General features: G+C 51.0%; 1 protein-coding gene across 1 annotated transcript in view; it reads right to left on the bottom strand.

Annotated features, from left to right (window-relative positions):
* The window catches only part of LOC143426498 (uncharacterized), a 68624-nt gene that overhangs the window by 30400 nt on the left and 10895 nt on the right, over window positions 1–27329 (bottom strand). The window contains exon 2 of the mRNA XM_076900012.1: window positions 10315–10374. Within this exon, the coding sequence (XP_076756127.1) occupies window positions 10315–10348 (34 nt within the window). The 5' untranslated portion in view covers window positions 10349–10374. The remainder of the gene's footprint in view (window positions 1–10314; window positions 10375–27329) is intronic.

The following is a 27329-nucleotide window of genomic DNA, read 5'->3' as shown; positions in this document are numbered from 1 at the left end:
ACGCCATTCGATCGGCTTACCGGTAACGCTACACTCGCGAACCCTCCGGGGTTGCTCGGATGTAGAGTTGCGTCGTTTTACGAGCGCCATTCTCGCGGAGAGTCGACGAGTTCTTAATAAAGCTGTTCGAAGAGACACTCGGTCCCCAAAGGAACAGATTTCTTGGTTAACGTGGATTTCAGATAGCAAGCTTTAATTATAATTTGAATACCTTCGTAGAGAATTCGTATTCATTCGCGTATCTGTTCGCCGTACATAGAGAGGGTAATCTTGTCTGCGTTCGTGTCTAGGTGGATACTTCCACTCTAAAGAAAAGCTCCCTCTGATCATAAAAAATGCTAGCAATTCCCCAGCATCGATATGTCTGCTCCACCGACAGTAAAGTCCAGCTAATTACAGCTTCCTCCTCCAACAAATCACGCGTAACGTTCGCGTTCCACTATCATCGCAGGCTCCTCCATTAAACGCACCAGTCTGTCCCGACAAATCTACGCTGGTATCTTCAATACCGTGGCTCCGCTAACAGGTTCCCTCCAGCCGGTCACAAATTAATCTATCAGCTTGCTCGCTCCAAAACGAATCCGTGGAGGACGCGAAAGAAATATTCCTAGTATCCGACATTCTATCCCCTGGTTAATTTGTCAGGGATAATAAGCAGACTCGGCTGTACGCAGGCTTGCGACGGGGTAAGAACGAGGATAAATAAAGCGAAGGAGAAGAGGAGGAAGTAGAGGAGGGAGCGAGGTCCTGGCCGTGGAAAGAGTTGAATCGCGTTCATTGGCGGATCCTGCGCGATTCTACGTACGCGCGTAGACGGAACGCAATGGAACGGAATGAAATGAAACGGAATGCGTCAACGTGAACGACGCTGCGGCTCTTTCCGGTGGTTGCAAACCCGATATTAGCGAATGAGAGCAACGATTAAAATTGATGTTGCCGGCAGAAGGGGCCGAGTAGAGTTTGTTGGCTTTACGTGATCGTCGGATCACAGTGCGGTGGTCAGCGTGTACGAACGGGGGACTTTCCCCGTAATCTTCGTCTCGCACACAGTCGCAGGGCCCCGCGGTGAGGTGTCCAATTATGCAATAGATCACGGACGGGGCGTTCTCCCCCGGCACTTGCAAATCGTTCCCTACCGCACGAACGATAACTGTTCGTACCTTCCCTACCTCTGGTTCCGACTCCCTCGCCCCGTGGTTGATGGAATTCGCGAATAAATCCTTAGAGAGCTGACCTTGGATCGCGGGCCGCTCGTAAATTTCACCCTGTAAGGGAATGTCTTCCAGCGGCGGAGCGCAAATTAATCGATCGCAGATAACTCCGGTACAGGTTCCTCCACCGTGCGTTGCTCCACATTCAGAAATCTTCGACGCGCCGTTAATTTATCAATCGGCCCCGCCGCCATACCTTTTCTGGGTATATGGGTAGCGGGCCTCTGTGCTTACTTATAAAGAACAGAGTGGAGAGAAAGACCAGCTGATAGGGAGCGCGCGAGCGTACGCCCGGAAAGGGAGGGACGCCCGTGTGATCCATACTTCACGTGCGCGCACGATATTTCTCCGTCAGGATACAAGTAACACGGTTCCTTTGATCGCGAGCACAAACACCAACGAACCCCGCGGTTATTACGATACAAATCGAGCGTTGTTATACAAACGAGAGGCCCGGCCGATTTATTTATCATGCTTTACACGTCCGGTCGCGTTGCGCTGCCCTGGCCGTCGAACGGTGATCCAACGGGATGCTCGAAAACGGACGTGCACGTCAAATTACGAGTTTAATGCCTGGTCCTCCTGTATATATGTACGTGTCTACGTATCTCGTTCGGCCTGGTGGGTGGCAAAGACGGCGAGAGAATCGTGCGAGCCATATATAGCGGCTCCGACAACCGCCGATACCGTCACGATACCATCTATTCCGGCTCTTGTGTGCCCGCGATCGCTAATCACCGGGTCGTGGACCTCGTTACAGAAACACAGATCCGACGAGTGGGCCCGCGCCGTCTCTCGACGATCATAATTCCACGCGAGCCGCTAATACCGTGTACCGTCTGGTCACTGTACAGGGTCAATCAGCGTAGTACCAGTCGCAGAAATGTCCGAGCGTATCACTGCTAATGTTTCCTGCATAAACTCGATCGTGTCTCCGGTCGTAACGTGCCGTTCGAGCGCTCGTAAACGTCAGCTTGCATGCGCCTACTGTAGCGTTCGTTAGCCAAAGGAAAATTCAATGCCGCTCTAATCCTATCTGTTCTCGTGATGGCTCGAGGGTCATCAAACGGTTGTTGACTATCGGTAGATCTGGGCTACGTTGCAATTGAAATCGTGTACGTTCTCTCTATGTACGTACGTACACCACGAGCACGCTTAACGTTCGATCGCGTGTACGGGAGCAATTACGCGGAGAAATGGTAAAATTTCACTTTTTTCCCTTACGCGCATGGGTTCAGCTTCTACTCGGGTCGATTCCGTCGATTTTCGTTTTGTAATATAGACGAGATACAGGGTGGAGAGTCGAACTGGTCGCAGTGAAAATATAATCGCGAGCGCGTTCCGTAACCGTGCAAAGAACGAACGGGTCCGCGAACGCGTGCACGTCGAATCTCATCGAACGGCGATCTTCCAGCAAGGCGGTTCAATTATAGCGGATAAGGCGTACAGATTACGGCCGTGGCCGGGCACAGACACACAAGTAACCGAGGCACGCAACGCTCGGGTACCGACATGAGAAATTGTTTCATCGGTCATTGTTTATGTACCCAATTATTGTACCATTCGTTCACCGAGGGTGGCGTATCACTTACAACAAATCAATTTGAAGCACACCTTGGTCCCGCCGCCCCTGGAAACATCGTGTCCCGCTGGGCGGACAATGTTTTGTCTCGCCCGGTGCAAGGCGACCCGCGGCGCCAGAAGCGGACGCCGCGGCCACGGATTTCCTTTACCCCGCTGCCGTGAACCGGCCCTCCGTGACCCCGGTCTTTGTCGCGAAGCCACGCGACAATCCGGTGGCACGGTACGACCGTGCGAGACGTCTCTGCTCCTTTATCCGCGTCGTTCCTTTCTTCCTAGCTGCTTGGGACCACGCTTGGGAAACGTTCACTCTAATAAACGGATGTTCCATTCTTCGAGAAAAGTTTTTGTCGCACAACTCTAAACGTTATACCCCTGAGGAGCGTTTAAATTGCATTCTTAACAGGAATAATAGTAGATAACGTTGAGACCAGAACCCTGAAATCTCTGTGATCCTACAAGAGCAGATGAGAAGCGAAAGTATCCAGAGATCTGATAGAATCATAGTAACAAGCCAGATACGACCGAAAATAGTCGAACACTGTCCACGGATGTAGACGCCGCATTTAATTACGATAACACGGAGGGAGCGCGGATGGGAGCGCGGCTACAACGCGTATCCGAAAGCAATTAAACGTCCCACGTAATCGAGCGGACGAGCAGAAGTTTACGGGTCGACCGGTATAGACGAGGAAGAGAGGAGACGCGGCGCTTAATCGTCGTCAATTAAATTTCATTAGCCCGAAACATTCCTGGAGCCAATCAACGCCACTTTCCACGGCGGAATAATCACGGCGGGGAGATAGAAGCGACGCATCGATCGTAAAGCACCTCCTCTTGTCCGAAGTGACCGGTTCGTCGGTCCGTAGGTAAGCAGCGTCGCGTTTTGCCGCGCATTAGAGAGCCCGACTTGCCACGCAACGGTACTCGGTTAAGCGGTATAAAGTTCATTAATGAGCCGTCCACGGGTTAGTTAATGAGCCAACACCTAGATCGTGCCTCGCGGGCTCGCCGCTTTGCATCGTTTCAATCGTTTCGTTCCTTGTCGACTCCAGATTAGAAGTCCGCTGCTGGCCGTCTGACGTGCTATCGTCGCGTAATCGCCGCGGGACGCTCGATTCTGAACGTCATCGGATAACAGATTCTGCGTTAATTCAAAGGAGAGAGGTGGCGATCGTCGAGAAACATCGCTGAAAACTCGTTGCCGCGATTTCGCAACGACTTTTCTGCCTGGATCGTTCGCCGTTTGTGGACCGTCGAGGATAGAGCGGTCGCAATTAACGGGTAGGTTAATAAGAATTTAGTACACTCGACGTGGCAGGTTTTTCCCGGGACCGTTCGCCGCGTCGGTGACGTTACGCTTCTTGTCGAGGCCACGCGCGTACACGGCCCTCCGTTTCCGCTTAGTTCTCGCGCCACGCGGCGTTAAAGCCTGTATTTAAGTGGCGTCTCCCTCGCCGAGATAAGGCTTAATGGCCTTAATGATCGTGCGTGCGCAAGGACACGCCGTGACTTTCCTTCTTTACGAGGACCCAGCCCCCTTTCTTCGGGACGAGAGTCTCCCTTTGCGCCGCTCGCGAAACTTATGCGACTGTTTGCGCCCGTTCCACGGGAAAGCTCCTTTTACGCGGGCAACATCTGGGGAATTTTTGTATGAATGCCACGCGGGAATTAATCTCCCAGCTTGAAATTCTCCTTTACGCGTTCCCCGTGATGCACTGTGCTGATGGTTATCTTAATTCTTTCGGGAATCCAGGTGCATGGATGCGCCGTTTCATTTAAATTCAGGATGAAAGTTTTACCTGCTAATTGTACACGTGTCAACGCCATTTTTATCATCGCGCTGGGTGCTTCTTAATGCGTGCATTGAAAAAGAACAAATCGGATAGAGAATTGAAAAATATTTCTCACTGCTGAGCTAAATTAACGTCGACTCGAGGTAGTCGAATTGAACGAGGCTCCATCCGCGATATTGCGAGGCGAACGAAGTTAATTACGATTCAATCGAGTGCACCGTTGGCGTCAAAGGGTGAACACACCCCTCACGGAACGAATCGAGCCCGTAGGATAGTCCATCACGTCCTAGCCCGGAGCACCGACAATAAAATAATTAACGAGGATCACGCTGTGAGGTTTTGCGAATCGATCACGGAACATTCGCGCAAAGGTGACTCGGTGTTTTTCGTCGTTCACGCCGCGGGGCTCGCAGCGACTAATTAGCATGATAATTAAGCGGCGCCGACGTTTTTAAGGGTCGGACGGAGTTTCTCGCTCTCCCTCTGCACGCTCGGAGGTCAGCTTCCCACTGTCTTCGTGGCTCCTCGACACACGATTCCCTCTCGCTCTGGGATAAAAATAATCCCTCCAGTCATTGAAATCCTCGTTCCGCCTTACTCCGCGACTTCGTGAGAAAGACACTTTCGTTCGACTCACTTTATCGCGATTCTTCGTCCCAAGCACTTTGTTTTAAGTCGCGCGCGTCTTATACCCGCAACTATTCACAATTCTTTGGGACTCGACTCTTCTCGGTATCCTACAAATTGTTAATGAAAGAAGCAGCCAGCAACAACGGCAACAGAATTGATAAAAATGCAAATACATTAAGCTCTCCATCAAATCAAAGCAGAAGATGACATCCTACATTTGCATAGCTGTTCACTCGTTCCCTCGGACGCTTTCCTCCCTTTATTGACTCTTGACACCGAAGCCAGTCACGATTTCAGCAACGTCATCCTTGTATACCATCGGATTTTTTCCCGCCGCGGAACGGACGCGATAACTTCGAGATGTTCGAGACGAACAATCCTCGATTCCTCGGTAAATCCTCGCGAACTCCCAAAGTGGTACTAATTGGCAATTTCTCATACGAATTTTTAAAGAACACCACATAATTGTCTATAATAAGCGTAAATAAAGGTATCCTTCCCTTTCATTTGCATACTTCTGTACATATCCTTCCCCTGAATTTCTCCGATAACAGTAAATACAAGAGTTTTAATCGCCGGTAGTTCTAGCGCTAACGTTACTCGCCCTCGGCCCAAGGGACGAAATTTATTTTTCCACGCGCGGCCACGATCCCGCGACTTTCTCCATAAACGTCCGCGCGGCGACTCGCTTAGGCTGCTTTGCAACGCGCGTGGAAGAGACCGGGTAACAACGTCATAATTTCCGGTCGCCGGCTGCCCACACGATGAAGCCATTAATTGGTACATTAATTCATGAACCGCGGAACGCCGCCGCGGACGGGATTAACCGTCGGTAGGTTCCTTCCTGAGCATCCCTCGCGATTAAGGGGACAATGCCTCCCTTAACGAAGCTCATTAATTAAATGCGCGGAGGTTCGTCCCCGCTCGGAGGAATCGCGCGCTTCCCTCGACTACCCTCGCGCAATTTGTCCGCATCAAACTCCCTCGACTCCCTTTTTCTTCCGTTCCAACGCCATTCGAATGCCGTGGCTTCGCGACTCGCGTTCCCTCTTTTCACGTTCGTTCACGTTCGATGATTTTTCTCCTCGTTGTTCGTCGAACGCTCGCGAATAGATCGCGCGTGAAACGGGGTTGTTGATAGGTTTACGGGGCGCGACCAACGTCCTAGAACTTTCTCTTCTAAGAGAATTTTAAGCAGCGGACAGCGAAAAATCGTGGAAATTATTTGCCTAAGTGGTATCGGACATTGTTCCAGCGTGATATGCGAGGTTAACGTTCCACGGGAGAGAGTGAACAACGAGAAATTCGCTCGGAAAAGTTATTACGCCAGATTAGATTAGACTGAGTTTGTCATTCGGACGTTTGGACGGATTTATCCGCGTCCTTTTCACCTAGAATGTTACTTCTAACGTAGCTCGATAAGATACCCGCGGTAGTATTTCGAGTGAGTAAACGTCCGGGTCCCTGCCCGAGGGAACATTCCACGACAATAACGGCGCGCAATGAATCGACGTCGAAAACCCTCGAATCCCACACAATCCTTTATTACCCCCTCGATCGATGGTTCCTCTGGTACCTTTCGAACATTCCCCGCTCGCATACACGCGCATTTTCGGGCAGTAACCCGAAGCTCGATAGGAGCACGCGAGGCGAAAGCTCGAAGCAGCGCTTTCACACGTGATTCGAAGGAACGGGTCGAAAGGGGGCCGAGGAGGAAGAAGAACAAGAAGAAGAAGAGGGAGGAGAAGGAGGAGAGGAAGAGGCAGCTAACGGGTGACCGAAAAGGTCTCGTTACGCACAGCCGTAACCGGAGAACGGCTCTCAGGGGTTCGGACCGGCAACGCCAATTTGTGCGTCGAAATTCTTTCCACGGGCGAGAAACAAAAAGGAGTTAATTCGTGGCTTTAAAACCTCGGGGACGTTCCCGTTCCCACGCCTCCCGGACCACGACCTCGGCACGCGAGCCCACCGCCTCAAAATCATAATCGCTTCCTCATATCGCGGCGTGCATCGACGGAAACCCACGGACGACCCGATCGGCCATTGTAATTTGCCGATTACCGGTACGATGTCGAGATATCCGGACCGGAACCGATGGAGCACGCCTCTGACTCTTATCAATTCCCATCGACGGTGTACACGCTCGTCTAAAGGCTGTTCGAGTTGCTGTTCGATCATTTCTTTAGCTTTTATGCTAAATTTCTCAGCTTCTAGTTGAGAGACAGTTCAAATTTATTACAGGATAGCAATTATTATCGTGTCGAAATTATGCGACGATGCACGACAACGAATGCAAAGAGGGTAATCGAGCGTGGTCGTTTCAAATAATTTCCTCCTTCGATCTATTGGTAACCTATGAAATATTCACCGCGGAAGCGGCGGCCCTAATTACCCGCATTATCGATTTCACCGGTCGCAGACTCGTTTATCCTCCCTGACGTGTAAATTAGCGAGATCGACGCGAGGACAACGACGGAAACATTATACAGGTGGATGCACGGCGAAGAAACGCGGGGAAACGGCACACGCGAGACCGTGAACGCAGGCACCTACCTTTCACTTCTTTATATTCCGCCGCGATCTTCGGTAGGGACGTCTAGTTATGAAATAAAACAGCGCGAGCGTTACACGGGGTACCCGTATTACAGCTGCTCGAGGTGGCGCAATAACTCGGCGGACTTTTACGCGGGGACCCTTGATTTACAGCGGCACCGCGACCTGCCTTAATAGAAGAACTGCCAACCTACAAGCGGCCGCGCGACCACCTTCTTAACAGCCCGTGAATCTCTTCTTGCGTCGACAAGATTCCCGGCGATTGCTTCCCTCGAACGTGTCCGATTCGCACCCATGGGAACATTCATCAAAGCGTACCGCTAAGAACAGTTTTAAAATCCTTCCACGCGGAATGTCTTACTTGTCGCGTTCTCATTGTCGCAGTCTTCATCTGCTTAGCCTTCTCCACGTACGCAGAGAGAGCTTTCTACCTTTTCTATCCTCGCGTTTCCGCGTTTTCACGACGAAATTCGAGCATCGATCGCTCGGACTCGGCTCGTTCCCTTCCAAGAACCGTGAATTCGAGAGCAAGGGATAACGAACGATTACAACGTTGGCTCTCACTCGCGAAAATGTTTAATGCACCGCGCGAATCGCATAAACGATTCGCTCCCAACGTGCATACAGAGCCGCGAGCCTACGGCGCCGTTTCTAATACGATTTAGGAGGGCAAACAGATCCCTGACACGGCGTCGGAATGGAAAATGGTGTTTCAGTACCTCTCCGTACGTTCGTATATACTAATAGCCGAGGAAACGGACAAGGCATCTTCCTAGCCGATCCTGGATCCATTAACGAAGTCGTTTCACTTGGTATACGACGGCCAGCTATTAATGTTCATGGTTCCGACTATCGAGGCTTCGGTGTTTCATAGGAATGCCAGTCTTCCTCCTTCCCCCCGCTTCAGCCCCCTGTTCTCTCTTTCGCTACCTTTTCTTTTTGTCGCGAGGTCTCTCCACTCACCCTCTCTCTCTCTCTCTCTCTCTCTCTCTCTCTCTCTCTCTCCCTGCTCATCTATCGGCGTAATAACTCCATTACGACCGGTCGAGCCTTCTGTGGTTTTAATGTCTCATTTCCATCCTCATGGCGCGACCGTCCCGGCTACCGTTCCATGGACCCATGTGTCCAGAGTATCGCTGGCCACGAAAGTGTCGCCGCTTATCGGCCTCCCGTATAATCGCTTCACGGAACCCCGGGTGTGTTACGTGTCCCTGGCGTTAAAATCCGGGTCCACTCTCCGCGAGCCGGTGGGAAGATACCGCGAGCGGCCAACCGAGCTCCTCGCGGATGAGGGTTAACAGCGTTTCGAGGCCGAACGGAGCGAAGCTGTTACGCGGAACCGCAATGGATGGTGGACGGTGGCGAAATTAACGAGCAGAAATTCGAGGCGTAATTGTGAGGATTCCTCACGAGGACACCTGACAGAGGCCTCAGGTGCCTATTAACGGTAAGCATTCTATTCGCCGCGCGAGTACATAAAATCGGCTAAAATACCGAACTTCGCTCTGATAAAATCGTTTCCGGTGGCTGAATCTACGAATTCCATCGAGAGCGAGAGGCGGACGTGGAACAAGGAAACGGCAATCCAACGATAGCGGCCGGATGGCCAAGTATAAAGTATGCGTACACGTCAAATCGATGGCGCGGAAGGTTCAGCCGGTCGTTGAGATTCATGAGGATGCAAGCTGTTTGGCGCTGCAACGAGGATGCCTTATGCAGATTCCGCTTCATTCGTATTAATAACCGGAGAGGCTGGCTAGGCCGGGCCGCAAAGCGAAGGTCGCCGGGGTTAAGGCGTGTTCAACAAGCTGTTCATGGCTACTACTACCTAAAGGGCTCAGCCACTCCACCCGGAAGTACAACCGGTGCGTTGTAACTCAAGATCCGTCCGTGGCTAGTTTCAGAGTGCCGCGGTCTAACTTCGGTATCGTTGATCCCTCATCCTCGTCCTTAGCCGCGGCAGCTTGAATCCAGGTAAATGTAAATCCTGCCCGTCCCGCCAGCCCAGGAAAGAAGATATTGAAACTGGCGGATGGGCTCACGGAGGAAAAAGTGGACTATCGTTCGACGCTCGAGGAAACTGGCTACCATTTAGGGTGGGGACGAGGATCGTTCCAAGGGAGGGCAATCGTCATCGTCCAGGCTCTTCCGTAAGGGGACAAGCGACCGGCGTGTTTCTATTTATTATAAGCCGGGGTAAAGTCAACAATCGGTAGCCGGAGACGACCGTAAATCACGAGGGATCGCGTCTCACCGCGCGCCTTTACGTTAAGGACTGGTATACGTAACCTATAAGAGGGATGCGAAGGCGGCAGTGATATATCGTACGACTACCGCCATTGTCTCTGACTAAGTTCAAGGCGACTGGCCACCGAGGAACGAGACTCTTCCTCGTATTAATTACAATGCCCGAGAGCGAAAGCAACGGGTATCTACTTCTCTTTATCGGGTTATCCAGCCAGTCGGATCGTCGCGAGACTACCAACGTTACATTTCTTTTTATATCCACTTTATGTAACTGCTATGTAGAAATGTTCACTCACCATTCGGAGCCTGCCTGCAGAGCCTGGCGAACATCTTCTAATTCGTCGCTGAACGTCTACCTGCGAACAAGAATCCACTGGGAATTAGCAATCCGTTTCCCATTCGAGGGAAATTAATCTCCGCCACATAAATCTTGGCAGGACTACTCCACTACCGCTCGGTGGGACTAATCTACCGGCAGGTGATTACGAAATAAATGAAGATTTTCGCGGGTTCGCGCTTCCCCGACGCGACAGAGGAGCAATCTCTAACGAGGAGATAATGGCTGCGGAGCGAATATCAAAATTCATAGCGACCCACGAGGCGATTGAACAGCGCGAAGCGTAACGCGGCACGCTCGGGGCATCGCACGTCAAACAGGATATTCCCTTAACGCTAATGGCTACCGGTCGCTCGCTAATAATTACGAGCTCTCCTTGACTAATAGGCAACGACAGGTGATCCTCCCGGCGCGTACCAAGCCATCTCCCACTGATTTTACGCAGCCGCCCTCGGGGCTCGCCGGTCACAGATTCTAAATCATACCCGAGGTGCACGAAATCGTAACTTCCAATTCGAAACGACTCACTTCCACCCGCTAGGTCGTTTGTCCAAAGCGCTAAACAAACGATCCGTGATCCACGCGTTGAAATGCGTTGAATTCATCGCTTTTTTACAGTCCACCATTCGGCGCTTTTTGCTCGATATATCTTACTCGAAGGAGATTTTTAGCCCATTCTTATTACGTGGCGCGATCAGTGCTCGCAGGAGCTCGTTATGGTGTACAAAAAGTCTGATGTTGCCCATCGTTTAGAAGACTGTTTCGAGAGAGACCACGTGCGATCATCATACTAAGGATATTTAACTATACACATACGACAGACAGATTTAAGCATGACTTACATTGATCTTATACTTATTATATAGCTGTATAATTTTATCGATGACTATGGTTCTCTCGAAGCTAACCAAAGGGGCCAATAGGTGTCCATGGAATATCGACAGCAGTGGTACACGCAAAAAGTGGAAAGAGCCAGATGACTCGATGTCGGTGGACACCGCGGAATTATCATTTACAATGATTATTACCATACGACAAGCGACGAGGGAGGAGAAAGATGAGAAAGTCGTCGAGCCTCAACATAATTGCGCAACGCACACGGACACGTGTGCGCGCGCGCGGGCCGAACGGGGAAACACGGGCTGCGCTGTGTACCATTTGTTCCCGTGTTGTTGCGCATAAATGCGCAAAAATGATTTACATCGTTGCCCGTGCCCGTGGATAATAATCCCCCGATGCTTTCATCGAGTGGAACGATTCGAGTCTGCCAGCATCGCTCGTTAACTTCTTCGATCCCTGACGCAAGATCGCCGCTGTGATTAACCAATCGTTAATTTACCATTCGGAAGATTGATTCCCCAAAGGTAACGCGAAAACCGGAACGCTCGCAACAAGTGTATTCGAGGGAAAACGCGGAAAAGATGACGCCGATTTATCTTCGCTGTCGCTGTCGACGCGAACCTGTCTCGAAGTTCGCTGAAAGTCTGCTGCGATCTTCGTTCGAGGATCGAATATCGCGGCGATAAGTTGAATAGGAAAATACAGGCAATCTCGATTAATTTAGCTGTCGAGGAAATGCGAAATTTCGAAAAGTTTCGCGCAGTTTATTTAAGCCTCGAGGCAGAGACCGCCGGCTTCGATTTCGATCAGATCCTCTTCCGGAAGTACCTGGTGCTCCTTTTTCGCGGCGAGAGAAATTCACGCCCGTGCTATTGAAAACACAGACAGGACGAACGCCACGGTGTTCAACCCACGCGCACACGGTACCGAGGATCGCGTACCGGGCCAGCCGTGTTTTGTTCAGCATAATTACCCGGGGATACAGCCATTAATTAGTATCGCTAATTATGTGGAACAGCGGCAGCAAATACAGACCGGGAAGAACGGAGCGGTCCGCGAAGAGAGGCGGCTCGGTTTATCCTATTTGTCGCGCATAAATAACAGATTAATGCAAAGATATGGGTAGCTTATGCAAATGCGAGTTCAAAGTTTATAGCATTTAATTAACCATATTAGCGGGCACGGACTTAATAAACCCAGCTGGCGACCGGTTTCCCGCGTTCTAAATCGACCCAAACGCGGGACCCCCGAAAGCGATTTCGGCTGGAATCCTGCGCGTCCACGGCTACGACTCAGCCAGTGCGCCAATTACATCGAGCTTTTGTACGCGATGCCGTAATAACGTATCGTAAGGTATTGCCAGCACGACGGTCAAGGTGTAATAAATTATTCAGTACGGTCGAGCAATAAGCGCGCGCGCGAGCGCGCGTGGTCCCCGTTTCGCCATTCATCGGACTCGAGGCCAGTTGGCCATCGAGCCTAACTCGACGTCCGCGATCAAAGAGAGAGAGAGAGAGGCCTTCTGACCACGATCGATCGGTTTTCCCTCTGTTTCATAACCGTACTGCCCGGCGTAATTACCAACTCGCTGTACAATACAGTTCCCATTAGGTGCTGCTTTCAATTCAGAATTAATCGTCAATGCCTCGCGATCAGTGGATTGAATACGATCCACAGGTCGGAGATTTACTTCGACCGGGTACACGGTGGAGCGATTAACTTTGTTGCAACGATCGGCAAACTTTTTCGTTGGGAGATATTTGAAAAAAATTGCATTGTTCACTCGACTTGAATAAACAATTTGCATAGACGGCGGATTACTCGCGGCTGCAACGCGTGTATTAAACTTTCCCTTGGTTCGCCTTCGCGATAGAGTTTCAACAGCCCCCGGATCCGCGCTGCGTGCGTCGTAGCGCATTGATCCGCTTAAAATCAACGACACGTTGTAACACTCGTAAGCAAATCCGCGGCCAAGGGTACACGGGGACCTGGCGAACGATTCCGTCGAGCGATCGAGCGGGGTTCTAACGGGGCAAAAAAGCAGGAGGCCTGGGACACCGGAGACGTAATGCGACGCCTTGATGGACGGCTCGATCGAGAAGCCGGAAGTGGGTAGCTAAAAAACTGGCATTTAGAGGCGAGCTCTGGGCACCCTGCCAACTCCTCGTCCACCGTGGATATGGGAGGGCTGAAAGCAGGTTAGGCCAACACACCGACCGGCTGTTTGACATAACCAGTTCGGAGCTGCGGGCAAGGACGCCGCGCTTGCCTCTCTCCCTCTCTCTTGCTCTCGTCCCGTCGTCCTCCTGCGTTGATATCTCACTCTCTCGCTCCCCTGGGACACAATCGGCCGTTCCTGACCACCGCAATGCATCACCATCGATCGATGCCACTCAGAAATCGAGCATCTTCCTCCCAGGTCTGGGACTGCGGAGCGAGGAGGAGAGTCGAGGAACGGCGGAACGAGATGGAAGTCCGATTTCGTGGATGACTATGGGTCGAGCGTTACGGAGGTAATTAAACGTACAAGGTGACGAGGGTAGTTCAGAGCCAGTTTAGTACTTGTCGACGCTGTAAACACGGCAGTATGACAGGGTGACTGGTTCCTGGGAATCTTATTGTTAGATCTGTTTTCTTGCGGCTATCGCGATCACTCCGTGGCGCGTCCGATGTGGCGAACCGTTTGCAACGTTCGAGACGGGCACGTACGCGAAATGATATCCAACGTACAATTGATGGTGTTAGGTCTAAGAAAGTCCGCGATGGAATTCCTAGAAACTGGACGAGGATCTATTTTCTAATCGGAAAAACGAATTCCTCGATTAAATCATAGAATACCAAGCGATCCGGGGATTTTTGCGGCGATCAATCAGACGCGAACGCGGTGAATTGAAAATCTCGGCCAGTTTTGCCCGGGACGACGCCGCGGACGGAAAAAGCGGAGCCGCGGCGGGCAAAAGTCGGCGGCCACGCAACGGACGAGGATGTTCAATTTTCCAGAACATTAAGTAACGAAGGGAGGAGCGGGATAGAGGTCGGCCGCTGCGCGTACGATTTTTACAGACCCCCTCGATCGGATCTCCACCAATTATTCCGAACGAAATTAAAATAAAGCCAATAAGGCGCGCTGGAAACCCTTTAGAGGCGTGCCTTTTTGCGGGCTGTCAGATCTACCTGAGCGATCACCCTGCTGGGCCGCCTCGTCCCGAGCGGGAAGGAAAACGCATCTCCGCCGTGGCAGCCGCGTTTTTCCGCGGGACGATGCGCGCGCCCGTACGCAGCATACGCACGCGCGGAAGATCGCTCTCGTCTACACGGCCGCTCTTGGTGCCCGATCGTTAAACCGTGATGGAGGTAAGCCCCACGAAAAACTGGATCCGTAGCGTAACAGGGTCCCTGCGGTTGATTGTTGTTCGCCAGTCGAGTCCGTCGAGTTCGCCTCAATGAGAAAACAACCGTTTACGATACATACATGCGGGGTTCGAACGATCCCACCGTGGGCCCTTTTTGCCCGCGAAATCGTTCGGGGAACTTTCCGCGGCCGCGCCGAGAAAAATTCGATCCGTTGCCTCGCTTCGACGGGACAGAAATCTTTTTGATGAATCTGTTAGGGAGACGCTCTGGGACTCGACTCTTCGCTGCTTCGATCGATGTTAAAAAGTGGGTTTTATAAGGGATCTCTCGTCTATTGTACGAACAAGTGCGTATCGTTAGACAGAGCTAGGGATAGCGGACGTAATTGGATGAAGAACGTGAATTTTGCATTTCTCAAGAAGAAACTTGAGTGCGCATGAAGATTTTAAAGGAAAGGTGACGACAGGGTAAAAAAAGAGTTTCAGTTCGATGATAATTCAAGATTGTTAATTGCAATGCACATCCATTGGCATTTCTGAATAATTATGATTGATCGGCTGTAATGAAATTATGCGATGCAAGGATCGATAATCCAACAAGCTAGCAAGATAATAAAACAAGCTGAGTAAACCTGTTAACTGCAGTTAAGGAGCTTCCGCGATGGGGACCTAAGCGCGGCTATCCCATTGCCAAATAAACGTTGCCTGCCCGCTAATGCGTTTTAAATGGATTCGGGTTGTGCGTCAATCATTTAACCTTTAAATATCTAACAAGAAACATTGATCGGCCAGCAAACACTGTGCCAACAAAAACGTAGCTATTTTATGATTTCACACGATTACTTCAATTGGTGTTGTTCCACCTTTTCCTACGAACGTTAGAAATTCCCACTGGAGAGCGAAAACATTTTCCAAAAGTCGCTACCCGCTGTTCGAAGTATGAGAAACGCGAAACGTTCGAGGAACATCGGCAAGCAATTTGAAAGGACTTGCACGGTCGGTCGAGCAACGAACGAAACGTACGGAGGGTCGAATCGATCAAGGGAACAAGGATGTGGTGTGGATCCGGATCCACGGTGCTTGGCCGTGGAATAATGGCGGTCATAATGCGGTCGACTGCGTGGTTTCTGATTGTTTCACGTTAAATCGTCCGTCGGCGTTGTTACTCGGTAGGACAGGAAAGAGCGCGGCCCCCGTTGCGTGTCTATCTTTTCCTGTTGCAATCTCCGCGGCAGCATCGCGAATGCGTCGGTCATGCATCTTGGCGCCTGATGTCCATCCGATGCGGCGGAAATAAATTTTAACGCGGATAAATCGTTTTAATTAACCAACGCCCGTTCCGCCGTGTTATCCGGGAATCGGTGTTCAAGCGGGATGAAAAAAAGAAAAGAATACCGTGACACGTTGCCCTTGTGGCGTGGGTACAAAGGAGTGGGATTTTTACAGGTCGATCGTTTTAGAAATTCTCAGGATCGTTTTCGAGAAATATTTCTGGATCAACGGAAGATCATCGTATCGAATATAATTACACGTCCATTGTACTGGTTTCCGAATTGGAATCCTCCGACTCGTTGTAAACGATCTTAAAAAAATGTTTACACGGTCATTTTTCATTCGAGATACCACAGCTTTGACGTTCGAGTTCGAAAGTGTTTCAATGAGCTATTGTGAGTTTCAACGGTCTTGCGTAATGGATCGGTAAACCTACAATAGGATATACCAGCCAGCGGTAGCTTAACCGGCTAGCAGAACACAATGCCCCGTTTAGGTGAAAGTGCATTCGAGAGTGTCTAGGTGGAAACGTTCTCGACGTCTCCATCGTTCATTGCCAATACCGTCGGTACGAGCCAGCGGTTGTCCCAAACTTCGACGAAGCCATTTGTTAGTGGAGGCATCGTCGTTCGGACTACAATAAATCTGGGTAACTAGATACGAGGGACAAAAAAAAAAAGAGAGGCGATGCAATTGTCGACCGCGGGAAACGAGTGTACAACGGATAGTGAGAATTTATTACGAGGCATTAAAACTGTTCTTCTAACGGTATACCCCCGGGTAAACAGAAGAAGCGGTCAGTCGGAGATGTCCCACGTCGTTCTTGATGGCACCAGATTGAAATCTAAATGTCCGAAAAGGGAATCGAAAACGAACCGAACCGGCGGGACGAGCAGAAAGAATAAAATTTCTTTCGCCTTCGAACGCGTTTAATGTCCCCTCTGACGAGGATGAATGCGCGTATGCGCTTAGAATGCGTCGCGTGACACGGGGAGAACATGGCGTGTAATCTTGTTCGGCTGACTAAATCGTTCTAATCGAACGATATTCGCGTCGCGGTTCTTTCAATTAAATCGAACCCGCGGCGGACAGGTGAAAAATTAGAAACGCGACCGTCCGCGCGTGAACTTCCGCGTAGATAATGATAATTAATAGGCCCGCGTTATAATTTATTGGGCAACGTCGTCTTCGTTCATTACACCGCGATACTTACGGTCAGCCTGCGCGTATAACTCAATGGCAGAATTTATTGCGTCATTAAGGTAATGCATGCGATACACAGCGATGTAGATAACATAATCATTTCGTGCGTAGAGTCACGTTTTATCGAACGATGATCGCGATGCGACCGCGCGCCATGCAGCGCCTACCCAATATCGGGGCTCTATCTGCGCGGCGGGGATGGTTACAAGACGCGATCCGGACCACGTCGAGATCTACACCGTCTGAAATCGATACGAACGTGGATGCTCGATAGAATCGCTTTATCAATGACTTATTACATCGATAACTTCGAAAGAAACTCGGTAATGCTCCAACTACGATTCTCCCTATCTGGAAATCCACCAGCTCGTTCCACTTACGCGTCAGCGACTCCCTTGACAAGCGAATTATACGACTCGACTGATTTCAAACTCGAAGTATTCGTTCGATGCAAGGATTTCAAGGAGATTCGAACCGAGCAGTCCTCGAGCTGGCGTCGAGGCGTCCGCGAGTTTGTTTCCTGGACCGTGTCCAAAGAGAATCGTTCTCCTGCCAGAAAGCGATACCTCGAGCGTACGTACACGCAGGATTGGGGCAGGAGAACGTGTTACACGACAGCGGAGGAGGCGCAACAACCGGCCACCCTCCGTGTTCGGCCTGGTAAACGGATACGGGCATGTCTGACACCGGATATCGCGGTTTGTTAGCCGCGCGTCTCGCGAACCGGAAATCGTTCTTTGCTCCCGGGGTAAACGTGCTCCGCGAACTTTCCGCCGCCTGGCACCGTTAATGATCGTCGACGGACGAACGGCTCCCTCGGATGGCCATTTGTGTTTCGCCATCCAACTTTTTCTCGCTCGCTCGATGCTCCTCTGGGGACTCCGCCGCCCTGTTTACGTATGTAACGTTAGAAGAAACTAGTTTCGGTATGCGACGTGCGGACATTTCTCACGTTTCATAAATCACAAAGCGCGTTCGAAGTCGTCCATCAATTACGTTTACATTCCTCGCGCAATCGCGATTGAGAAATAATATGAAACGTTGACTACTTTATCGGAAGCTTCGATCCGTATCGAAGCAACGGGGTGCGCTATTGTGTCCAATCGAGGAGGATATTTATTCGAATTACGTTATTTAATTAATCCGTCAGGACTCGAATCAGCTGGAAGTGACGTACGTAACTAATTAATACGTATAAACGGGGATGCCCCCTTAAAGTGACGTTAGCGACATGGATGCAACATTTAATTGCTCCATAAAGGGATCTCTCCCGAGTAAAGGGTTGAATTTATTTAACGTAAATTCATTTCCTGGCCTCTTAAGTCCGACGGAGGCTTGTTCGCGTATAAAGTAGTATAAGAAAGTTACTATTTTTCGTGTAATTTTTGCCAGAAAGAATTCAATAATGAGAATCCGCGGAGATCCCGGTGAAAGCACGAATTGGCCGGTTTAATTAAAGCAGAAATTTCGCCTGGCTCGGGAAAAGAACGCGCGAACGCTGAACGAACAAGTAACGGGACGAGTTTTCGGCGGACATTAAAAAGAACACGCGTACATCTTGGAGATATGTTAATTAACCGCGATAGCCCGATCGGTATCTCCATCTTGATACTAGATGTCCTAATTAAGGAGTGTGACATCCGAGATGTCAAAGGCGCGCTCTCTGTCTCGTCGAACTTCGCGAATATCTGCGTTATGGCAAAAAAAAAAAACCGTGCGCGAAATAAATCGATAAAAAAGAACAAGAACACATATGTACACACATAAAACTAAATAAAGCGGAGAAGAAAAAAAAAAGCGTGAGGTTGTCGGGACAGAATCTGTACGGTCGGTGGACGTCGTAAATCTCGCGGTTGACGCCTTTCGGGAGGAAAACGACGCTGGCCAATTTACGATCGGCCAACAGGGACGTGGGAAGAGCGGAGGTGTTCGATGGGACACCAAAGAGGAAACGTCGCTCGTCCTGACAAACGGTACCAGCGGAATCCGCGGCAGGTCCTCCGCGTCTCCTCGCCTCGATTAACTTTCTTTCACTTTGCTCGTTTCACCCGGCTCGTTTGTTACCCCGATTCCGTAGGCCCGATTCAAATGCGCGTACAGTAGACGCCGTGAGGGAGAAACGTAGCCGAGTATGGGTGTACTTAGGACTGTCAACCGTATCGGATGGGAACGGTCGATAACAGTCAGCCGGTCTGACGGTGTGCCCGCGCGTGCTTGTTAACCGGTGGTGCTCGACCCGTTGACCGTTTCCAATCCGTTGCACGTCACTCGCACGTCACCACGGGCGAGAAGACACGTGCTCGAAAAAGATCCTGGTTGCCGATCGGCCCGCGAAGGGCAACACGCCATCCCGTGCGAATCTCTGCGAGTCGATCGCTCTGGCCACCTTCCGCGGCGGACCGATCCTTCGATAAACGAAAGGTCGCCTGACCCATTCCTCGTCCGCGCAGGATTACGAGAATCCTCAATCAGCTTCGACAACTTTCATTACACGCGCTGAAAGTCTGTTGCTTTCCCCTTTTCCGACGACGAACTTTAAATGGCTGTTAGAGGCCGCCGGGAGAACGTTATTTCCCTCCGTTTGTCGGCACTCTCGATCGGCGATTGAACGGGGAAGAGAGGAACGCAGCCTGTACGTTACATCGCGGAGGCAAGAGTAACTCGATGATTGTACACACTTTTGCAATATACGCGGTGGTAATAATAGACCGCTAGCGGGTGCTACCTTCTCTTTCGCTCCCTGTCCTTCATCGCGCCGGGTCGCACGCAATCGGCATACTTTCGAAAAGTGGCAGCGAACTTTCATTTTTCCGATCGGCGGATCGAAGATGCTTCGAGACTGAGTTTCGCGTTCGTCTCTCCTTTTTCCGTTCCACGAGACATACCGTCGAATGATTACGGAACGAGAACCGCGGGCACGATCGATCCTCGCTGTTCCAAGCAGTTGAACGCGCGAGTTACGCGCAATCGGCGTAACCTACTTTCGAAAAGTATCGCTCGAAAAGCATTTTTAAGACATCGATCGAAGCGCATCGAGGCTGTGAGCTTCTCGCTCGTCTCTCTTCGCTGAAACAGATGCGGTATCGGACGATTAAGGGACGCGAGAGCCAAGGAGGAGTATGTAGCGTCGACACGATCGGCCCGATAGCATCGTTTAATTGTGATGTCGCAATGATCACGCGTCGTGCAGGGTGGGAAACAAACAAACAAGCCGTCGATGTCCCCCTTATAAATCACCATTAGTCTCTTAAGAGCACGCGGCGTCTACTCGTCCGTGTTCAGGCCACCTTCTCTTCCGCGTCTATAGTTCCCTCTTGACAGGCAGTTAACTTTGATGAGAGTACGATGATCTGTAATCTTCCCCCCATCACCCCTACCGTACGAACCATTGAGATATTTCTAATCAAACAGGAATAAGCCAGCCAGTCGTCCGACAGGACGGTGGATATCGTTATCGTCGACATCGGAGGACATCGAATAAATTTCCGCTCGCCGTGTTGGCCTCCCCAACGATGATGCCCCCTCATTAATAACCACCTAACGGGCTGGTGTCATCGCATTTTTCTCGCCGCGGGAACCACGACGAATCGCTTGGTTGCGAGTGGATACTGTCCGCGGATGATCGTTTCGATTCGTTTCGTTCGCGAACGATTCGGGGACGTCGAATTTCACTCGATCCGCAGGAGAACTCCCCGTCCCGTTCGCCAACCCTCCGCTGCCCGTCTTCGTGGCCGGCGCGAGCAGACCCCGAGTACTAACTCACAGCCCGGGTTACCTGCGGCTGGATTTACGAGCATGCGAACGTATTCACGCGACGCGAAAACGTAGCTACGCAGGCCACGGACACGCGTTACTCGGTTTAACGATCAACCTTTATGTTCAACGCGATACCGTACAAGTATAAATTGCGAGCGTGTAGTGTGTCGCGGACCGCGGCTCGCCCTCTCCCTCCTATCGCTACCAATCTTTATGTTCGACCCGATATTTCCGTCCTTACAATTAGCAACGTCGATGCGAGCTGGATTTTACTGTGGGAGCCAATCAAGCCAACTGTTTCCGAATCGTTTCGTACTTTTTTTTATCGGCCACGAGTTCAATTCGATTTAAATCGAACGAATAAGTGCAGACTGTGCTGATCACCTGTATCGTTCGCGCTATTTCGATACGAGAGCGTATCGACTGAACGCTTCCGATAACGCGTTGATGAGTGCCTCGTATACGCTGCACGGGAGCAGCATCGTATACGATCATTATAGTAATCATTCATAATGAACGTCTTATATCGTTAACCCTTTGTTCGTGGGGTTTGTATTACGCCGCATGACTCGAAAAACAATAAGCCGTTATTGCAATGCATTCGAGCGGTAATTAAAATGTAATTTATGATCCTCCTCGTCGATAAGTGATTTCTTTAATTGCACTGGTTTCGCGCTGGTCGTTCGCGCGAACAACCACCACCCTATATATACGTTCAATACGAACAATTTCGCGGCAGATGGGGGCGTTTTCCCGATTTCTCCTATTAGCCGGGTCCAGGAAACGGTAACCGCGATCAACTCATTAACGCCCTTGGCGAAGGCCAAGGCGGTGGTGGGTAGAGTATCGCTGCCGTGTTCTGTCCATTGAATCCGCCGGCAATAGCGATATTGCGGCGGGTCAGTACACCTTGTAAACACGGAACGCGTTCACCGTGGGCCCCCTCTAAGCTAGCAAGAAGTGAGTGGCAGGATGAATGCGGCTGATTACATTCAAGAGGCTTTTTCAGCCGGTCGTAGCAGCACGCCGGTATAATAACGCGGCGAGCCACGGCCATGGTCCACGGGACGTTGTTGCGTATCCTTGCCATTGTGCCGGCTTTTATTCCGTCGCGTTTTCATTCCGCGACGCGTGGACGGGGTATATCTCTAAGTGAGCCAGCCGGTGTTATATGATCGGGTCCTATCCGTCGTGGAACGGTGCAACGCAGCCCCCCAGTCCTCCGTGTCTCCGTTCGAGGATTATAAATCGCCCAGCGCCCGGTCTAATTGCATCCGCCATCGCGGCGCGCTCGTTCCTACGTCCCCTATTGTTCTTCGGGTTTCTCGATCGACCGGGAGCCAGTCCGCCGGCGTTAACGAACCACCTGTACTTTCCTCTGTTTCCGTTCTACCACCGCTGGACGAACTTCGCCGTGGTGCTCGTTTTTGGTGAAAGGGATTAACGAGGTAGTCGTCGAACCGGCTGGCTTCTCTCTACCACTGCCAGACTGATAATCTTTAATGACTCTGTCTAACGGTTGTCCGCTCGCCCCGTCCGTTGTTGCGTCTACCGCTTCCTATTTCAGAGGATGAATTTCTATGAGGCATAAATCGGCCTGTTAATGGGAGTTAAGACCGGGTTGAGAGGCCTCCGTCGATCGTTCGTTCGTCCGAGGTCACGCGGAAAATTCACCGGACGGTTAAGTACACCGATCGTTCGTAATCCCGCGATTAACGCAACAATTTTCCCCCCCGCGCGTCATTACCGGACAGGGTTATACAAGGTAGCTCCACGCAGGCAGAGGGATGTAGGACGAGTAGGGTATCGTTCCCGTTCATTACTCAACGCCTAAGTCGGATGGAGGCATTGTAGACGGCGTCGATCAGCATCACCATCAATCACAGCATCGGCGAGCCGATCGCGAGATCGTTATTACAGATTAACGTCGATGATGAGTGTACAAGTGAACAGACCGGAGCATTGTACGCGCCGCTTTTTCTTGTCGTTAATTGGCTTTTAGTTGTAGCGAAATTTGCACGTACCCCCGTTCACGGGGCGAGGGAGAGAGCGAGAGCGCCTTATTAAGCGGTCCCGGTCGTTAAAAAATGGAATGGCCCCCATCTCCGTTATTTCTGCCGGTCATGGCCAGCGTTTAGGTCTTTCATTCGCCACAGCGTTCCCTCTCGCGGACGGAACGAAGCCGTCTTGTCATCGCCCTTAATGGCAACATTGTAACGGCGAATGCTCGGAAGCACGTGAATATCCCGGGACGATTCCCCCGTGCCGATGCTCGGGACGTTCTACCCGATTATTTGCGTAACGCGTAGCAAGGAAACGCGGGAATCGGAATCAGTGGCCATTAATCCTGCCGTTGGTTACGCTAGTAGGACGCGTGTAACCTTCTATAGGGTGCAATCAATGGAACGACGTGTCTAATAGCGGGGAGTTTAACCACGAGTTTCCCTTGTCCGGCGAACGTCACCTCGCGATTATATCGCAATTACTCCACGGAAATCATCATTATCGTGCGGCGGTGAAAATAAACAGAGAGGAGAGGCAGGCCTGAGCAAAAACGGTCCTAGTCCGGCTCGTTTGTTACGTGCACGCATGCACCAGCATGCATGATCGTCGTGCATACCGGGAGCGTCGTCGAACGACACGCCGGCACCGTTAGAAAACTGCAATTTCGTTTGATTTCGCGAGGAAGGAAAGAGAGGACACGCGACGGGGACGCGTGTGTCGATGCCAGCCGGAGAGGTATGATTATGCGCTGCCATTGTAGGAAAGATAGCGGCGGAAAAGTGGAGGAGCCCGTAATCAAGGCTAGTCCTCGTTGGCTTATCACTGACCAACGGTATATCGTTATCTCATCAGCGGCGGTATTACAGGAAATCGTTACGATTCCATCGACCGCTCGGGCGTACGCGTCCCTCGATTACGTATATGTGTTTGTACGCTCCGCTCGTCGTGAATCTCGCCTCTTTCTGCCTCTCTCTCTCTCTTTCTCCCCCCGCGAGTGTACTTAAGGGTTATTATTAAGATAGCAGAAAACATATCCGAGCTGTAATTAACCCCGGCCAATATCTGCGGAGTGCAATTACCCACGGTTACTTCCACTTCCACGTTGGACAGACCTGTTTAAGAAGTGATTATTTAAAGCAAATATTGAACTCGAGATCGTTTAGACGTAATAACGACGAGAATTAATTCGAACGAATACCTTCGCGTCTACGAAAATCTGAGCGAAGGACTAAGGGTCCCGATTACAAATAGATCTACAATATTTTCAACCTTAACATCATACTCTACGCCTAACTATCGTGGGCTATCATTTAAATAAACTTCAACTCAATCTTTTCCCCAACTAGTCGACTAATAAATTAAAAAAAGGAGAAGAATTCAGTGAAGGAATTTAATGGACATTGCTCTGAATACGTTCGAGCGAAGTACAAGAAGCATACGATGACGGATGGCTACAGTTACCCGTAGGGAGGAAAAAAAGGAAGGGAACGATTCGAAACCCCGCGGATCAGCCTGTCGGATCCGTTCGATCGGGGACACCCGGTGAGCGTGCCACGAGACGGTTGTGTCAACGCTGGCCTTGATTTTTCAGGACGTTAATTCGCCGGTGATTACGTACAGGTCGGACCACTTCGGAATGGCCCACATCAGGCCGGCCACGCGAGCGCGAGTCGGCCCAGCAAAATGTATGCATGAAAAGAACGGCACTTACGCGCGCAACGGCAATCCACGATCATGACATTTCCATAAAAATACGTGCACCGTACGGGCAGAAAGGACGAAGACGGAGGCAGGAAGCTTAGCAGGGAGAAAACTCGGCTGCGCTATAATCAACAGGTGGAATCAGCGAGATTAAAGCGGTCGGTGGCCAGCTCCGTTTCACGATGCGCGGCGATCCCGCGTTCGAGGGACGATTTTAGACCATCTCGCGCGCTACATCCATCCGAGATCGACGCCGTCAGATAGCCCGTCGATTCGTGCAAATATTATCTCCGACCCGGGGCGAAGGAATTTACGGCCTAGTCGACGGGTACTAAAACGAGCAAGAGAACGGCGGCAGGCGTAAAACTCCTCCTACGGTTTCTACGTTTCCCTTTTCTCATCGACGTCGCGCGAGCACGATCAATTTATCCGCGTCGAAAGCTGCTCGATTTCGAGAGACGCGCGGCAACATTTCCACCCGGCTGATCAACGATTTATGCAATGATATCGGGGCGAATAATCGCGCGGGTAAAAAACGAACCTGGCGAGCGTATAAATTATCGAGCATCGCGATAGGTAGCGAGAAACGATACTTCCTCCGCGTCTCGGGGCACGTCGTCGTTCGATAGCTTTTAACTCGGTGTTCCTCTTTTATCGAGTTGTCTCCTCTACGTGGCGCGCTATCGTTTCTTGATCCGAGCAAAAAGCTCGCCCGGCCAATCGATAAACACGTCCGACTGTGACACTAAGCCGTTCCTCCTCCGTTAGGCTAGGAATAGAAACCTATTCAACATATCGGTCATCTCGCTAGCCCCGCAACGGTTTTCCGCTGGCTAACAGCCAATGATTTTACAGTTCAGCTGTTAGCGACGCGGCGTCGGTTTACCATACTTTTCAAGGGGCATCTCTGTTACGTTAACGGAGCTGAAGCTCGGATGCGCCGCGAGTAAACCAACCGAGCGTCGCCGTTCGCGTCGCTACGAGAGGAGTCCCTTTTGTTCTCCAGTTCGCTGTTCCACGTTTCTTCTCACGTATTCCTCACATTTTCAACGGCGAACCTTACACTTTTCCGTTGATAAATATTCAAAAGCAAGCCAACATCCGCCATTAGACGTTTCGTTCCATCGCGGCTTATCGATTCTTTATCACAGCCCCCCCCGATTAACCTTTGTATTTTATTCCCTTCTCTTCTCGCCACCGTTCTTGTATACCGTTACCAAACGAGCTGTGCATAATAACGAGGGAACAATACTAATAACAATTAGAAATTCAACCGCAAACCGGACCCCTCTGGTTCTTTGAAGAGGCATCCTATCCATATAGACACGGTTCGTAGAACGGAGAAAATAAATATCCAAGTGGAAAGTTCGAGGAGACGAGGAACGATGAAGATTCTATCGGGCGTTTCGCCCGTCCGCGATACGTGGCCGCCACGAGGGCACGTCCGCGGAACAACGCCGGGGCGACGAGAAGGCAGGCATTATATTCTAGAATCGGAGACCGTTTCGGAGTCAATGCACGGTCGCGTGGCACGTGTGTGCATATGGTATTAAGGCGAGTTACACGGGAGGATCGCGTTGGCCGGAACGTCCGCTTTAGGGCACCGTGGTAGGGGACAACAATCCCGCTAATTGTCGGCGGGATTTTCAAGTTCGAGCGTCGCATCTCATTAGGACCACCAGCCAGGAGACACCGAGTCAATCAATTCGAGAGGAGCAGCGAAAGAAAGGGAGAAGGGAAGAGGGAAAGGGAGAGAGAGAGATAGGAGGGAGAGAGGGTGAGAATCGGAGAGAAAGAGAGAGGTCTGCCCTCGTCCGCGTAACAAAGAACCGGATTCGAGCGCCGAAGAAAAGGAAGAGTACTCTCCCTCTTTCCTCCCCCGCAGCACAGCCGCATTTGCATGCGAAAAAGCATCGCTGCGGACGACTGATTCGCTGGTAAGAAGACTTGCTGGGTTCTTGTTACTTCAGCTATTGCCTGGGCTGTCTTTAGTCGAGAAATTTATGCTTCAAAGTTCGCGGGAATTTGTACATTGACGAACTCGAGATCGAGATAGCTTAAGTTTCCTGAGGCGCGTAAGATTGCCAGCAAACGCTGTTCAGGAAAGTCTGGAATTAGCCGCCAGGATCGGAATAATCGAGAGATTCGTATACCAATCGACTTGAAGGAAAATTAAGAACGAAGATGATGCAAATTCGACGAGGAGAGAACCCCTCGCGGACGCGTGATTCAACGAATGATTCAACCGATCTAAAATGGCCGGGTCCGTTCGAATGGAATCGCGTGCAAAGGATCCGAAATGGGAGGAGTGGGCAGAACGTGTCAATGGACCGTAGGCGCGGTGCGTACGCTCGTGCTTTTCTTCTCTGTAAAAGAAACGAGAAAGAGAGAAGGAGGAAGCGAGTCACGCTCACGTCATCACGAATGCTGCCGGCATTCACGACCCCCGTCACCTCGCCCTTCGTCCAAGCCCCCGCTTCGTCTAACCGCGACATTGTTGCATCCAACTCGCCTTCCTCCTTTTGCCTCTGCCCGCCGAACTCCGCGGGCTCCTCGCCAGAGTGTACACGTGCTAAACGCGGACCAACCACGAAGCAAGAACACAAAACGTTCCCTCGGCTACGTTCAAGTTTCAGAGACGACGCCGTGCACCACCGACCAATGTCAGGGGGAACTCGGAAGCACGCTGAAAAACCGAGATCCTGCACGGCTCCGATGTCTAACCCCTGTTGTCTTATTCTGCTTGGACCGTACGATGCGCCGTGTGGAAATCAATTGCTCGTTTGTGATCGAACCACTGGATAAAGTGTGACTCGCTTCGTTCTTATGCAAGACGATCATTCTT

Source organism: Xylocopa sonorina, chromosome 8 (assembly GCF_050948175.1).
Source record: "Xylocopa sonorina isolate GNS202 chromosome 8, iyXylSono1_principal, whole genome shotgun sequence".
Classification (NCBI taxonomy): domain Eukaryota; kingdom Metazoa; phylum Arthropoda; class Insecta; order Hymenoptera; family Apidae; genus Xylocopa; species Xylocopa sonorina.
This window is presented reverse-complemented; position numbering and strand designations above follow the sequence as displayed.